At 43.1% G+C, this 15,381-nt stretch overlaps 1 protein-coding gene across 6 annotated transcripts in view; it reads right to left on the bottom strand.

Moving 5' to 3' along the window:
- adgrv1 (adhesion G protein-coupled receptor V1) overlaps nucleotides 1-15,381 on the bottom strand; it is a 195,358-nt gene that overhangs the window by 162,030 nt on the left and 17,947 nt on the right. For all 6 annotated transcript variants that reach the window (XM_045704309.1, XM_014160914.2, XM_014160913.2 and 3 more), the window contains exons 2-3: nucleotides 5,990-6,177; nucleotides 5,171-5,320 (exon numbers count right to left, since the gene is read on the bottom strand). In XM_045704309.1, the coding sequence (XP_045560265.1) occupies nucleotides 5,171-5,320; nucleotides 5,990-6,177 (338 nt within the window). The remainder of the gene's footprint in view (nucleotides 1-5,170; nucleotides 5,321-5,989; nucleotides 6,178-15,381) is intronic.

Raw genomic sequence — 15,381 nt, forward strand, 5'->3', positions numbered from 1 at the left:
ATCGAAATTTTGGGTCCATGGCCAGGAAACTCCCCAGACCTTAATCCCATTGAGAACTTGTGGTCAATCCTCAAGAGGCGGGTGGATAAACAAAACCCCACAAATTCTGACAAACTTCAAGCATTGATTATGCAAGAATGGGCTGCCATCAGTCTGGATGTGGCCCAGAAGTTAATTGACAGCATGCCAGGGCGGATTGCAGATATATTGACTCTTTGCATCAACTTCATGCTATTGTCAATTCAAGCCTTTGACACTTATGAAATGTTTGTAATTATACTTCAGTATTCCATAGTAACATCTGACAAAAATATCTAAAAACACTGAAGCTGCAAACATTGTGAAAATTAATATTTGTGTCATTCTCAAAACTTTTGGCCACGACTGTATATGTATTTTAAATTGTATCTAACGGTCCCAATGCTAATTGCTAACCACTAGCGTTATCTAGCGCAGTGGTAGGTGATAGCTAGCCTACCATTTCACTCTACTAGCTAGCTTATGTTGTTGTTAGCTAGCTGTTCATGGGGTTTTGCCACATTTAATACACAAGCCTCTTCTATAATTTACATGTACAATTAGAACTGTATAAATGTGAGTGAATGAGATATCCTGCGTTGTATGGGCAACAACAGTATGTCATAGCTATATATATATATATATATATATATATATATATCTAGTGAGAGAAGGCTGTGTTTACACAGGAGAAAAAGAGTGAAACTGTCAAAGGTATGTTTAACGCCCTGGCCACCAAAACAACATAAAATGAACCAACATAAAATGAACTACATTATAGTTAAAAATGACTTTGAATACCACTACCGATTTCTCTATGCTAGCTATGCTACCAGCTCGTACGAACGGTAGTTAACATTTAGCAGTCACTTCTTCTAAACCTGAAAAGGAACTTCTTCTAAATGTTATGAAGTGAAAAAAGACAAAAATATCAAAATCTGACTTTAGTAACCACATTGTAGGTCTGTTACAATACATCAATCATGACGGATTTGACGAATATACAATTTGTTACATCAGATTTGATGAATGGGCGACAATCCAGCGTCCTTCTTATATCCCCCACGGTCTGCTTTCCATTGACCTCTTTACCGCATCGATGTAGGCCAATGGCGGTCAGTGCCATTTAAGATGAGGGAGGGCGATTTTCATATTTCATTCACCCAGTTTAATGTAACAGCGATAGGTTTAGGCTACTACATGATATTCACATTTTCCCTATATCCATCATGAGGTTGCTACAACCTAGCCTATGAATGACAGTTTACAACATAGGTAAACACAGGTTGAGAGATACATTTGAGCTGACAGACGGTGAAGTTCAATGCCGCCTTGCACACTCTTGCCTCCATCTAGCTGATATAGGGTGTAATCATTAGTTCAACAGTTGCAAACAAAAGTTTCTATTGGACAAATGCAGGTATGTTTATCCCTGTTTTGTTCCATTTGTTTCCGTTTAAGAAACGTTTTTCAACAGAATTGGCAGAATGAATACACCCCTGATCACACATAAACACAGTTCACTTTCATAAAAAACACGTTGTATTCCTTCTCGCATCTACAGTATCTCTCTCTATTTCTCTCTTGCTTCTTCATTTTGGAATAAATGAATTTGTTCAAAACTGTTCAACTACTGTCTTTCTCTCTCTTTGAGTCAACTACTCACCACATTTTGTGCACTGCAGTGCTAGCTAGCTGTAGCTTATGCTTTTAGTACTATATTCATTCTCTCATCCTTTGATTGTCGGACAACATGTCAGTTCATGCTGCAAGTGTTCTGATAGGTTGGAGGACGTCCTCCGGAAGTTGTCATAAGTATTGTGTAAGTCTATGGAAGGGGTGAGAACAATGAGCCTCCTAGGTTATGTATTGAAGTCTATGTACCCAGAGGAGGACAGAAGCTAGCTGTCCTCCGGCTATACCATGGTGCTACCCTACAGAGCGCTGTTGAGACTACTGTAGACCTTTGCAGAATAGTGTGTTTTAATCAATTATTTGGTGACATGATTATATTTAGTATAGTTTTATCTAAAAAGGTTAACTTTTTAAATGTTTTAAAATGTTAAGTTTTATGAAATTCACTGAGGAGGATGGTCCTCCTCTTCATCCTCTGAGTAGCCTCCATTGCCCTGGACCAAGCTGGATGACTCAGTACTGTCAGTACTGTGGTTGATTCTTTTGAAAACCCTTTTGTTGATCTTTTAATTTTGAATAGGCTCTTTCATATTCCTCCATGTGGTGCTTACCTGTTTACACCCAGGTAAGCAACACATTCGAAATTCCAAGATGAATGAAAGTAAAAAACAAAAATATCAAGCAGAGTACTGTCAGGAGTCTTGGCCCAGGGCTAGCTTTCATTACTTTAGTTTAAGGCCTTGCTTAGCCTAAATGCAGATACTATTACCCGCTTTCTCCTGCTCTACTGAAATTAAATTGCCATCCTTCAAGAAGTGATTAAGTGGATTTGTGTGTTTTATTCAAGGAACTAAGAGATGTTTAGCGATAGTATAGCTATGTCTATGTCATATGGTGCTGGAAAAACCTTGATAGTGGTGCTCAAATGATATTTCTGAAAAGGTGTAGGAACCCTGATGTGTGATACTAATAATAATAATAATTTAAAAAAAATATATTTACGCATTCATTCATAATTCACTGTAATTCATTCATTAATTAATTCATTAAATACTGAATTGTGTTTTTAATATACCCGTGACAGTCACTAAGGCAAGCTAGCAATGACTACACTCATAGAAATGGGGTTCTAAAAGGGTTCTTCGGCTGTCCCCATAGGAGAACCCTTTTCGGTTCCAGGTAGAACCCTTTTGGGTACAATGTAGAACCCTCTCTAGAAAGGGTTCTAGATGGAACCCAAATGGGTTCTACCTGCAACCAAAAAAGGTTCTTGAAAGGGTTCTCCTATGGGGACAGCCGAAGAACCCTTTAAGGTTCTAGATAGAGTGTAGCCTTAGCATTCATTGGGGTGAATAAGCATGTGCAGTCGTCTTGAGCAAGTGCAAGATTATTAGCTGTGATTTATAGGAGTGACGTGGGTGGACGTAGACGGAGATGTAATGCAATTGATGTCAAACGTGCACCAGAATTTCAAGATATGTCCTGGTACGTGGGTGGAACTAGGAGGTCATTTCAGGGGTGTTACTGAACCATTTCCGGACATATACACGTCCCTGCATGTTCGTGCACTAAGGTGATCGATTTTCGGAGATACAGTATACAGGATGTATGCAGGGCCATACACGGCTCGACACTTGCACATTTCCAGAAACTGTATGTTTTCCGACTTGTGCACTAAAGTGCTGTTGTTGAAAGTCAGATGAATAAAATAGTTCATTTAAAACGTTCACATGCATTGCAAGAAGAACGATTTCTCTAAAAATGCTGTTTACATGTACACATCTGAAATCAGATTACCTGACTGTGTGCCCAATGCAGAACCAGTGTGTGTGTGTGTGTGTGTGTGTGTGTGTGTGTGTGTGTGTGTGTGTGTGTGTGTGTGTGTGTGTGTGTCTGAGTGAGAAAAAGAGCTTAGCCCCTCTGCTTTCACCTCTCTATTCAGACATGGCTTTTCCCAGCTGTAACAGAGCTTTCTTTCAGGAGCTGAGCTCTTGTTGTGGCTGACAAACAGACACAGAATCCACACGCTCTCACAATCCAGCCTGCAGGCCCTGCCAGGGGCCCGTTCCCTCTGGGACACAAACACAGCCCACCAACCACCAACCCTCCACAGGAATCCTAGCCCCCCAGCCCAGCCCAGCCGTGCCCTGCACCCCCAGCCCAGACCCTAGCAGTATGCACAGGATAAGTGGACAGAACCTGTCATGGTCTTGCCAAGCAGGGTGGTAGCATTACAGTATGAGGGACCGTTCCTGGACTTTTTGCTGAGCTCATTGGGATTTTGTGCTAAACTCAATTCCAGCTCTCCCTGTGTTTTGGATTAACTTCATTCTACATTTCCTCTATTATAAAAAGAAAAGCTTATCCAGCATTATAGCAAGTGTAGCCCAGCCGGTGATGACAAAATTACTCAAAAGAAGAAAGGGAACACCAAACACTCATCTCCAACCAATCGCATCCTGTCCAAAACAACTGAGCCTAACAGCTTTCTGCTTGTCAGAAATGACAGATTCACCAAGCCAACCTCCTCTCGTACCCTGTGCTTGATATGTGAGGGCCCTAGGCACGTAGCTCATCATCCAGCCAGACCTTTGCTTGCTTGGTTGTCCTGCCTCTCTTTCACAGAGCCATTAGTCAGAGTGTGTGGACAGGCATACAGTGGGAGCCAGGCCCTTCATCATCCATCACATGACGGCAGCCCGCTAATGACACCATGGCAATCGGACTCTAGGTGCAAGGCATGCTGCACAGCCGCCGTCAACAGAGATTTTTTTTTACATTACATTAACAACTCTCTATGCATCGTGGGAAGGGTTTCTTTCAGCAGAGCTGTTTGCCTGTGCCATGGCCGCCTACACTCATGTCAGGCTCTAGATTATACCCTTCTACTGTGAGGGAATCCTCCGATCTGTTCTCCAGCATTTTCCCTCCCAACCATGGTCCCCAGCTACAGGAAGCACATTGGTTTCTCTGGTCTGTTTGATAGTGTGAAACGGCTGTCTTGCTGTGACTTCACACAGCCCCTGACTGGGCTTCAATCTACTGTGTGGTGAAGCCTTGGCTGTCAAAATGGCTGTCTGCTCACAAAGGTGTCTTTAAGTGGTGCTCTCTTCAGCGGCCTAGCCCTGAAGGAGCCATATAGAAACACATCAAAGGGCAGCCATGGCCTCTCAAGTCTTTCTGCTGGGGTTGTAAAGGCAGGGCTCCAAGGCCCCCACTCGGCAGTGGTTGGACCAGGATGAGGGTTTAAGGTACTCAGGGGCAGGATAGGAACACTAGAGATCTTTGTGGGATAACTGACTAAGGTTCTACATCGGAGGCCAAAAGAAGGAGGCCTCATTTTTCACTCATAGACACACTCATGAGCATTACAACACATACACAAACGCACACACGCGCACATATTAACACATGAGCGTAGTATGAGGGCAACCATAACAACCACTGACATTGAAGGACCGCTGACACACACATGCACACACAGACCACCCGACCCAACACACACTCTTTCCGTTACCTGTAGCCTAAGGTTGAAGATAAAGGTCTCATCGGCCTCGGGCAGCTCGTCATCCCTGACTGCGATGAAGACGGTCTTACTGGCCTCTGAGGACAGCAGGAAGGCTGCAGCCGTGGTGGCCTCAAAGTCCCCCGTGTCATCTCCCTCCAACTGGAAGCAACAAGGACAGTTGATGTGGTAATCGCTATTGTCGTAATTTGGCATGATCGTTTACCACTTGAACACCCAGTCAAACACGCAATCGGCCTGTGCAAAAATATTGAATGCTGGGGTCAACTAAAGTGCTGAAACAGAAGATGACACTTTGTGTTTCATTCTCTAGGGATATAGCACTGACATTTAAGGAACTGTAAAAACAATATAAGAGCTTCTTCAGGCCTGGGAAAGTCCCGGCCAAGTCATCAGTTTCCCAGACACCCATGGGGAGGGAGCAGGCACTGGCTCCCATGTGGGAGCTGACACATTCTGATGTGGGTGACAATAACTGCAGACGTCGACCTTTCATGTCACCCTCTACCTCCCACAGTAAAAAGGTCACTGATCTATTCCCCTAAGGAGAACTGCGCATGAGAACTCAGGGTGCAGATTAGTGAAACCAGGGGTTTGGGTTTAAGGCTCCGCTGTGATGCCCTACTGCTGTGTGTTGCTAATCATGGCTTGTCACTGTTGCTGCCCCCTGCAAGACTTAGGTCAGAGAGGCTAAAGCCAGTTTAGAGGAGATTATATAAACACACAAAGACGTATCGAGATAACACTACAGTAGGTCGGACACTCAACAGGTGACCTAAAACAGTCCTTCTATGACCAGGCCGTTCCTACCAGAACCAGCGCCGTCACGTTGACCGGGTCTCCGATCCTCTCCACTACCAGGCGCACCACGGTGCGGCTGCTCTCGTTGACCACGAAGTCCGTCTGTCCCAGGAACCTCAGTTCAGCCGATTCGGGCCTGGCACTCGGGATGGACAGAGCCAGAATCAACCCAGCTAGTGTGAGGATAGTGTGCATTCCTGACAGAGGAACACAGACAGACAGACAGAAGAGAGGATCAGATAGAGATGACTGAAGGGAACATGACCTCTATTACCCTGCTAAACTATAGTCTTGCTGCGCACCGGAATATAAAGTGATACTTGCCCTAAAATAATCCATGCCTTAACCTGTGCTGTCTTTGGGTTGTCATGATGACTTGTCTAGATTCTCGTTTCACCCCGCTTGACTAGTGGAATTTGCCATCACATCCATCAATAATAATGTGATAGACAACGGTCTTCCTAGAGACAGTTGAGATAGCCTGTGGGATTTTATGAGTCAACTTTACATGGTCTAAACACCAGTACTCCCACGCTCTCCTTCCTGCTAAGAATCTAATCCGAGAGCGATGCAGCCCACAGACAGTTGTCATGGCTAACAAAACAAACAACACGACAAGTGGGTGTGGTCACCGTAATGCAAAGTTGTGGGCATCCCGTTCCTGATGTACATGATCACGTCTTTTTTAAATATTTGCTCTAAATTACAAGGTTGGAAAATACACCAGCACTGAATGAAGTCATGTTTTCATTTTTGGGGGAAGAAATGTCTTAGGAAACTGACTTTGAAAGCATCCAATTTTTCCTATGTTCCGTCCCTGTTAGATCACTTAGGTTATTTTCAGTATCACGGTGTGTTTCATAGAGAAAACATGAATCAATAAAGGTGTCATGCTGGACAACTGAATGGAACAACTACTTAGATTTAAAATTCTACTTTGCACCTTATGATAATCAAAAATAATCAAAATCAACAAACCATAAAATGAACAGATATTCAAAATATTGATACAGTATGTATATTTGTGTCTTTACGTTTCTCTCTCTCTCGGTGTGTGTGTGTGTGTGTTTCTGGGTGTATGCCTGTGGTGGACAGGGTGCTGTGAAAGCTATCAAAAGTGGATTAAGAGCTGATGAGTAGCGGGGCAGGGCAGGGGAGGCAGAGGGAGCCGGGACAAAGAGGGGACAGTGGGGGAGTAAAGCCTGTTATTCTGCCTGCTGTCTCCCCTGGGGATGGGAACTTCCTGCCCCACTGACACAGATCACATCACACTAAGAGAGACTCTCTCTATCACTCCGAAGGCCCACTCTCGCTGTATCACTTCATCACTACACAGACACCCATCAACACCAACACCATTGTTACCTCGCTATCACTCATATCCTCTGGCATACAGTGTCTCTCTCACACTCTTAATCTTTCCCCTTACATTCACTCTTTATCTCTCGGCATTTATAAACAGCACTCCCCCCCGTATTATTTTAAATGGATGGCAAACAAAATGTAAACTTCATGAAATTCAGAGAGTGAGAAAGATTGCTTTTAGTCGCTCCACAAAACCACACGTCCACTGACCCAAAAACCAAAGGTATGATGCTGGGGAGATGCTGGGTGTGTTGCCTCAGCCTGGTTATGTGCAGCGCACCAGTCTTTGTCCTGACGCTGCCTCCACTGCCAACTCTGACACTGGGGCTCCTGGGCCATGCAGGGCCTGTCTGTCAGAGCACAAGGCAGCATGGAAAGCCTGGCTGAGCCTCCTGACATTGATAAGGCTCTGAACAGTCCAACTCCACAAACACTTCTGCCAGTACCGCCACGGGACATACGTCCTCCTGGGAGCGTCAAAGGCCTCAGAGGCCAGAGACTGCAGACAGCGGGGTGATAGGCCAGGACAGTGGAGCACAGATTGAAGTGGCACCATACACACAGTACCAGATCTGTCCATCATAGATCTCCTCAGCCAGATAGAGAGGGAGAGGGGAGGGTAGAGGCCAGGACACTAGGGACGTGGCTGTCTCAATGCCAACCTCACAACAGACCCCTGAAGAGTTGACACACAGTCTGGATAGACAATGTAGCCTGCAAAGTGGAAACACATTGGATTTCATTTATTTGATGATGAGATCAAAATTCATATCAAATCAATCTGCATTTACTGTTATTAGACTGCATATTCAGCTAAACCTTAAAGCTGGAATCAAGAAACATCCTGTAAACTCAATTTGGATGAAAATCACTACTTCAACGAGTTGGCTCTGTATGTTCTGCTTACTCCGGACCCAGACAACAACACATCCGCCATGCTGACCATCAACAGCTCCAACACCATCATCAAGTTTGCTGACGACATGACGGTGGTAGGACTGATCACCGACGACGATGAGGCAGCCTATACGGAGGTCAGAGACCTGACAGCGTGGTGCCAGGAAAACAACCTCTCCCTCAACATCAGCAAGACAAAGGAGCTGATCTTGGACTACAGGAAACGGAGGGCCGAGTACACCTTCATCCACATTGATGGGGCTGCAGTGGAGCGGGTCGAGAGCTTCAAGTTCCTCAGTGTCCACATCACTAAGGAATTAACATGGTCCACACACACCCACACAATTGTTAAGAGGGCACGACAGCGCCTCTTCCCTCTCAGGAGGCTGAAACGATTTGGCAAGGGCCCTCAGGCCCTACAGCTGCACCATTGAGAGCATCTTGACTGGCTGCATCACCGCTTGGTACAACAACTGCAAGGCATCCGACCACAAGACACTACAGAGGGTGGTGAGTAGGGCTGTGGCGGTCATTGCAGCCGCTGATAGCCAAGCAAATAACTGCCAGTCTCACGGTAATCGACTGTTAATTAACAAACACATTTAGCATCTCCTGGCTTCCACGCATAGCCACAGATGCAGACCTTTGGAACATCTACATTTTAAGAAGTCAAACAAATCCAGCACCATAAATCCATTACTTATTGTAGACAGGTCTAAAGAAACATGATATGAAGAAAATGTAGTATGTTTCAGAAGAACAGAATAGCATACTCTGAGTTATCCTGATATTAGGCCCTGATCTGTCTATGCCACATGGCTGTGGGCTACACTACACTTAGAATTCCATGGCATTAATTTATATTATTTAATAGTATGAAGAATACAATTGAACATAGCTGAATAAAATTGAAATTATATTTTCTCCAAAGTACTTGAGGGAGTGCGCACACACGGTTATTCTGTGTTGAGCGGTTAATAGTTTTGAGTTATTTATGTAACTTTAGTTGTTCTACAAACGTTGGGCTATATGTTGATGTTTAATACATTGTAAGGCTGCATGATGCAACTCTAATGAGGATTTGAAAAAAGTTGCATGAAAGGCATGAGCTCTGCTTTGTTTTTGGCGCAGGCTCCAAATACTTCATCAGTCTCTCATTCACAATTTGACAAACACATGATAATGCCTCGAATTTCCCGTCAGCATCCCCTTTGTGTGGCTGTAATTCCCCTTAAACAATCCATGCCTTTTGCGGCCAGTGGCCATTTTGCCCTTGGGCTGAATATAATAGTTATAATTCCCTTATCCCGGCTTGGCGCACCAAAGCACCTCTCACTCACATGGCTCTCTTTCACGTGATTGGGTCTTTCTCACAGGCTACAAGTGAAGACAGACACATTGGCGACGCAACTGTGCGAGTCCTTATCCAATTCTGAGGCACATACTGAAGATATTGGAAGAACTGTCCACATTTACTTTCATCAGCCAACAAAATGAGTAGACCGAACAAAAATAAAAAACACTAGCCTATGTCTATCTACTATCCCGGGTAGTATAAAAGTTGACCTATTCAGTGCGAGAAATAAATATTCCAAACATAGTCTGGGACAGTTGTGGGATGCAATAGATCCCAAATTAATACAACCACTAGCATCAACAACAAAAAATGTAAGTAATGAGGCTGACTCAACAGGAGATATATTTCAACATAATGTATCTTCCCCAAACTTGAAACTCACGTGCTGCATATGTATGCCAGTTAGACTCTGCAACCGTTGTAAAGGGGATTAATGTGCTTTATTTTAAGAAGTTATTTGGCAACGTTAGTTGTGATACAAACGTTGGGCTATATGTTTTGATGTTTAATACATTCTAAGGCAGCATGATGCAACTCTAATGATGATTTGAAAAAAGTTGCATGAAAGGCTTTGCTTTGTATTTTTGCGCAGGCTTTACACACTTCATCATTCTCTCATTTACAATTTGACAAACACTTGATAATGCATCGAATTTCCCAGCGGAAAATATATAATTCACAAGTGATAGGATAATAGTGTCACCCATCAGACTATTCTTGATTTTATCTTGTCTTTACATATACTAAATAATATATGTGTGAAATTGTTTTGATTTAGAATGGACCATTATCATGCACCTGTCTCGAAACAGGGGCAGGAGAAAAAATGTCATCTATGCACTTAAATAGCGAATGGAGGACGCTATTCCCGTGGTTCATTTTCATGCCATCCTGTTGTAAACAGAAGCAATGTGCATAATATTAGGAAAGTTGAAAAATAAATACAGTGAGGGAAAAAAGTATTTGATCCCCTGCTGATTTCGTCCGTTTGCCCACTGACAAAGAAATGATCGGTCGATAATTTTAATGGTAGGTTTATTTGAACAGTGAGAGACAGAATAACAATAATAAAATCCAGAAAAACGCATGTCAAAAATGTTATAAATTGATTTGAATTTTAATGAGGGAACTAAGTATATGACCCCCTCTCAATCAGAAAGATTTCTGGCTCCCAGGTGTCTTTTATACAGGTAACGAGCTGAGATTAGGAGCACACTCATAAAGGGAGTGCTCCTAATCTCAGTTTGTTACCTGTATAAAAGACACCTGTCCACAGAAGCAATCAATCAATCAGATTCCAAACTCTCCATCATGGCCAAGACCAAAGAGCTCTCCAAGGATGTAAGGGACAAGATTGTAGACCTACACAAGGCTGGAATGGGCTACAAGACCATCGCCAAGCAGCTTGGTGAGAAGGTGACAAGAGTTGTTGCGATTATTCGCAAATGGAAGAAACACAAAAGAACTGTCAATCTCCCTCGGCCTGGGGCTCCATGCAAGATCTCACCTCGTGGAGTTGCAATGATAATGAGAACGGTGAGGAATCAGCCCAGAACTACACGGGAGGATCTTGTCAATGATCTCAAGGCAGCTGGGACCATAGTCACCAAGAAAACAATTGGTAACACACTACACCGTGAAGGACTGAAATCCTGCAGCGCCCGCAAGGTCCCCCTGCTCAAGAAAGCACATATACATGCCTGTCTGAAGTTTGCCAATGAACACCTGAATGATTCAGAGGACAACTGGGTGAAAGTGTTGTGGTCAGATGAGACCAAAATGGAGCTCTTTGGCATCAACTCAACTCGCCGTGTTTGGAGGAGGAGGAATGCTGCCTATGACCCCAAGAACACCATCCCCACCGTCAAACATGGAGGTGGAAACATTATGCTTTGGGGGTGTTTTTCTGCTAAGGGGACAGGACAACTTCGCCATTTCAAAGGGACGATGGATGGGGCCATGTACCGTCAAATCTTGGGTGAGAACCTCCTTCCCTCAGCCAGGGCATTGAAAATTCCAGCATGACAATGACCCAAAACACACGGCCAAGGCAACAAAGGAGTGGCTCAAGAAGAAGCACATTAAGGTCCTGGAGTGGCCTAGCCAGTCTCCAGACCTTAACTTGTTATGGATAGGGGGCAGTATTTTCACAGCCGGATAAAAAAACGTACCCGATTTAATCTGGTTATTACTCCTGCCCAGAAACTAGAATATGCATATAATTATTAGCTTTGGATAGAAAACACTCCAAAATTTCTAAAACTGTTTGAATGGTGTCTGTGAGTATAACAGAACTCAAATGGCAGGCCAAAACCTGAGAAGATTCTGTACAGGAAGTACCCTGTCTGACCATTTCTTGGGCTTCTTTGTCATCTCTATCCAAAACAGAGGATCTCTGCTGTAACGTGACACTTTCTAAGGCTCCCATAGGCTCTCAGAAGGCGCCAGAACGTTGAATGATGACTCTGCAGTCTCTGGCTGAAAAACAGTAGCGCATTTGGATAGTGGTCGATCTGAGAACAATGAGACGGGTGTGCGCATGCACGTGAAGAGTCCATTTTACATTTTCAGTCTTTGAACGAAAACAACGTCTCCCGGTCGGAATATTATCGCCATTTTACGAGAAAAATCGCATCAAAACTGATTTTGAACAGCGTTTGACATGCTTCGAAGTACGGTAATGGAATATTTTGACATTTTTTGTCACGAAACGCGCCGGCGCATCACCCTTCGTTACCCTTCGGATAGTGTCTTGAACGCACAAACAAAACGCCGCTATTTGGATATAACTATGGATTATTTGGAACTAAACCAACATTTGTTGTAGAAGTCCTGGGAGTGCATTCTGACGAAGAACAGCAAAGGTAATCCAATTTTTCTTATAGTAAATCTGAGTTTGGTGAGTACCAAACTTGGTGGGTGTCAAAATAGCTAGCCTGTGATGGCCGGGCTATCTACTCAGAATATTGCAAAATGTGCTTTCACCGAAAAGCTATTTTAAAATCGGACACCGCGATTGCATAAAGGAGTTCTGTATCTATAATTCTTAAAATAATTGTTATGTTTTTTGTGAACGTTTATCGTGAGTAATTTAGTAAATTCACCGGCAGTGTTCGGTGGGAATGCTAGTTCTGAACGTCACATGCTAATGTAAAAAGCTTGTTTTTGATATAAATATGAACTTGATTGAACAAAACATGCATGTATTGTATAACAATGTCCTAGGAGTGTCATCTGATGAAGATCATCAAAGGTTAGTGCTGCATTTAGCTGTGGTTTTGGTTTTTGTGACATTATATGCTAGCTTGAAAAATGGGTGTCTGATTATTTCTGGCTGGGTACTCTCCTGACATAATCTAATGTTTTGCTTTCGTTGTAAAGCCTTTTTGAAATCGGACAGTGTGGTTAGATAAAGGAGAGTCTTGTCTTTAAAATGGTGTAAAATAGTAATATGTTTGAAAAATTGAAGTTTTCGGATTTTCGAGGAGTTTGTATTTCGCGCCACGCCCAAATATCATTGGATATTGGAGCGGTGTTCCGCTAGCGGAACGTCTAGATGTAAGAGGTTAATCCCATAGAAAATCTGTGGAGGGAGCTGAAGGTTCGAGTTGCCAAACGCCAGCCTCAAAACCTTAATGACTTAGAGAAGATCTGCAAAGAGGAGCGGGACAAAATCCCTCCTGAGATGTGTGCAAACCTGGTGGCCAACTACAAGAAACGTCTGACCTCTGTGATTGCCAACAAGGGTTTTGCCACCAAGTACTAAGTCATGTTTTGCAGAGGGATCAAATACTTATTTCCCTCATTAAAATGCAAATCAATTTATAACATTTTTGACATATGTTTTTCTGGATGTTTGTTGTTGTTATTATGTCTCTCACTGTTCAAATAAACCTACCATTAAAATTATAGACTGATCATTTCTTTGTCAGTGGGCAAATGTACAAAATCAGCAGGGGATCAAATACTTTTTTCCCTCACTGTATAGTAGGCCTAGCCTATAGAAAGCTGATGGGATCCTCCTCTTTTTAATAGAGGCCATCACTCTGTTTTCTCACGCAATTGCATAGCCTATAGAAATGTTGCGCAACATCAGCTCATGGGCTCTCATGAAGTGTTTGATTAGATTTGCGATTTCATTTGTATTGATGTCAGTGATTAGAGGGTCATTAGAGTGCTGAGTACCAGGCAGTTAGCAAGTTACGTAGGGTACTAATGACCATCAGCAGCATCAGAGCTTGGAGAAGCCTGGAATTTGACTGTCATCATGACTCATGACCCCCGTTGTGGCAGTAATACAGTCACCGTAACAATCCTAGTGGTGAGTACGGCCCAGTACATGACTGTGGCTTAGCTCTCTGCCATTCAGGATCTCTATTTTCATATTTTTTATTTTTTTGTATTTAACCTTTATTTAACTAGGCAAGTCAGTTAAGAACAACTTCTTATTTACAATGATGGCCTACCCTAGCCAAACAAGACTGCTAAATAGCTCCTCAAATGGCTACCCGGACTACCTGAAACAACCCTTTTTTGCAATAACTCTCTTGCACTGACTCTATGCACACACACTGGACTCTACCCACACACTCACACATACTTACACTGACACCCCAACACTCACACACACACATAACACATGCATACTGATGCCACACACACACACACACACACACACTTTCATACTCATTACATACGCTGCTGCTACTGTCTATTATCTATCCTGTTGCCTAGTCACTTTACCCCTAATTCTATGTACATACTGTACCTCAATTATCTCGTACCCCTGCACATCGTCTCAGTTCTGGTACTCCCTGTATATAACCATGTTATTTTTACTTTACTTTCTTGTTATTCACTGTGCATTTATACCTCATGTCACTATTTATATTATTTATTTATGAATGTTTATCTTTATCTTTAACTCAGCATTGTTGGAAAAGGACCTGTAAATAAGCATTTCACTGTTAGTGTACACCTGTTATTTACGAAGCATCTTCTATAACATTCTCCCTATGTAGTCGGTTTGGAATTACTGCCCCTTTGCAAAAGCGCCAGGAAAGTTTCTTAGTGTTAAGCATTTAGCTTCATTCAGGATGGCGAATAAGCAAGCCTCTCATTTCAGGAGCTTAACAGATCACAGCCAGTGGAGTAGAGAACATACTGTAGCTCAAAGACACTGCACCCTTTCGCATTAGCACCACTTTCTTTGTGATGGATAGCTAGTCATTAGACAACTGCTCTCCCTCAGCTGCCAGGACGATGACAGAGGTGGCCAGTGGTGTTTTGACCCCGTCACCTGTCGGCAACTTGGCAACAACGTTGACAGGGCCGATCTGCCCATAGTAACTGAGACTTGGGGGCGATTACATTGGATCCTGTGGAGCTGATGTGACGAGGTGTTGGGTTACCTGGCTACTCCTGGGGTCAGCCTGGGCCCGCCTCTAGGGTTTCTCCTTCCGGGAGCCAGGCCTGCTCTGTAATCTTACAGTTTTCCCAATCGCTTTGGTGCAATGTTCATAAGTGCGTGGTACGTTTTCACAATGCTTATCACAAAAATCTAAACAGATCATCAAAATGGCTCATGTTTCAAAACTCTAAGCACGTTTTCAATTGACTGAGTGAGTACAACAAACACATTCACAGTCACTTGTTCACTGCACCAAATCACTCTTTCAATTTGGATACCTATGCTTTTTAAAATGCAATATTCATTTTACTTTTGATATCATTTTCTTGTCATTCGTCAGGCAAAACAATTAACTATCACTTAATCAAACTG

This window comes from Salmo salar, chromosome ssa20 (assembly GCF_905237065.1).
Source record: "Salmo salar chromosome ssa20, Ssal_v3.1, whole genome shotgun sequence".
NCBI lineage: Eukaryota > Metazoa > Chordata > Actinopteri > Salmoniformes > Salmonidae > Salmo > Salmo salar.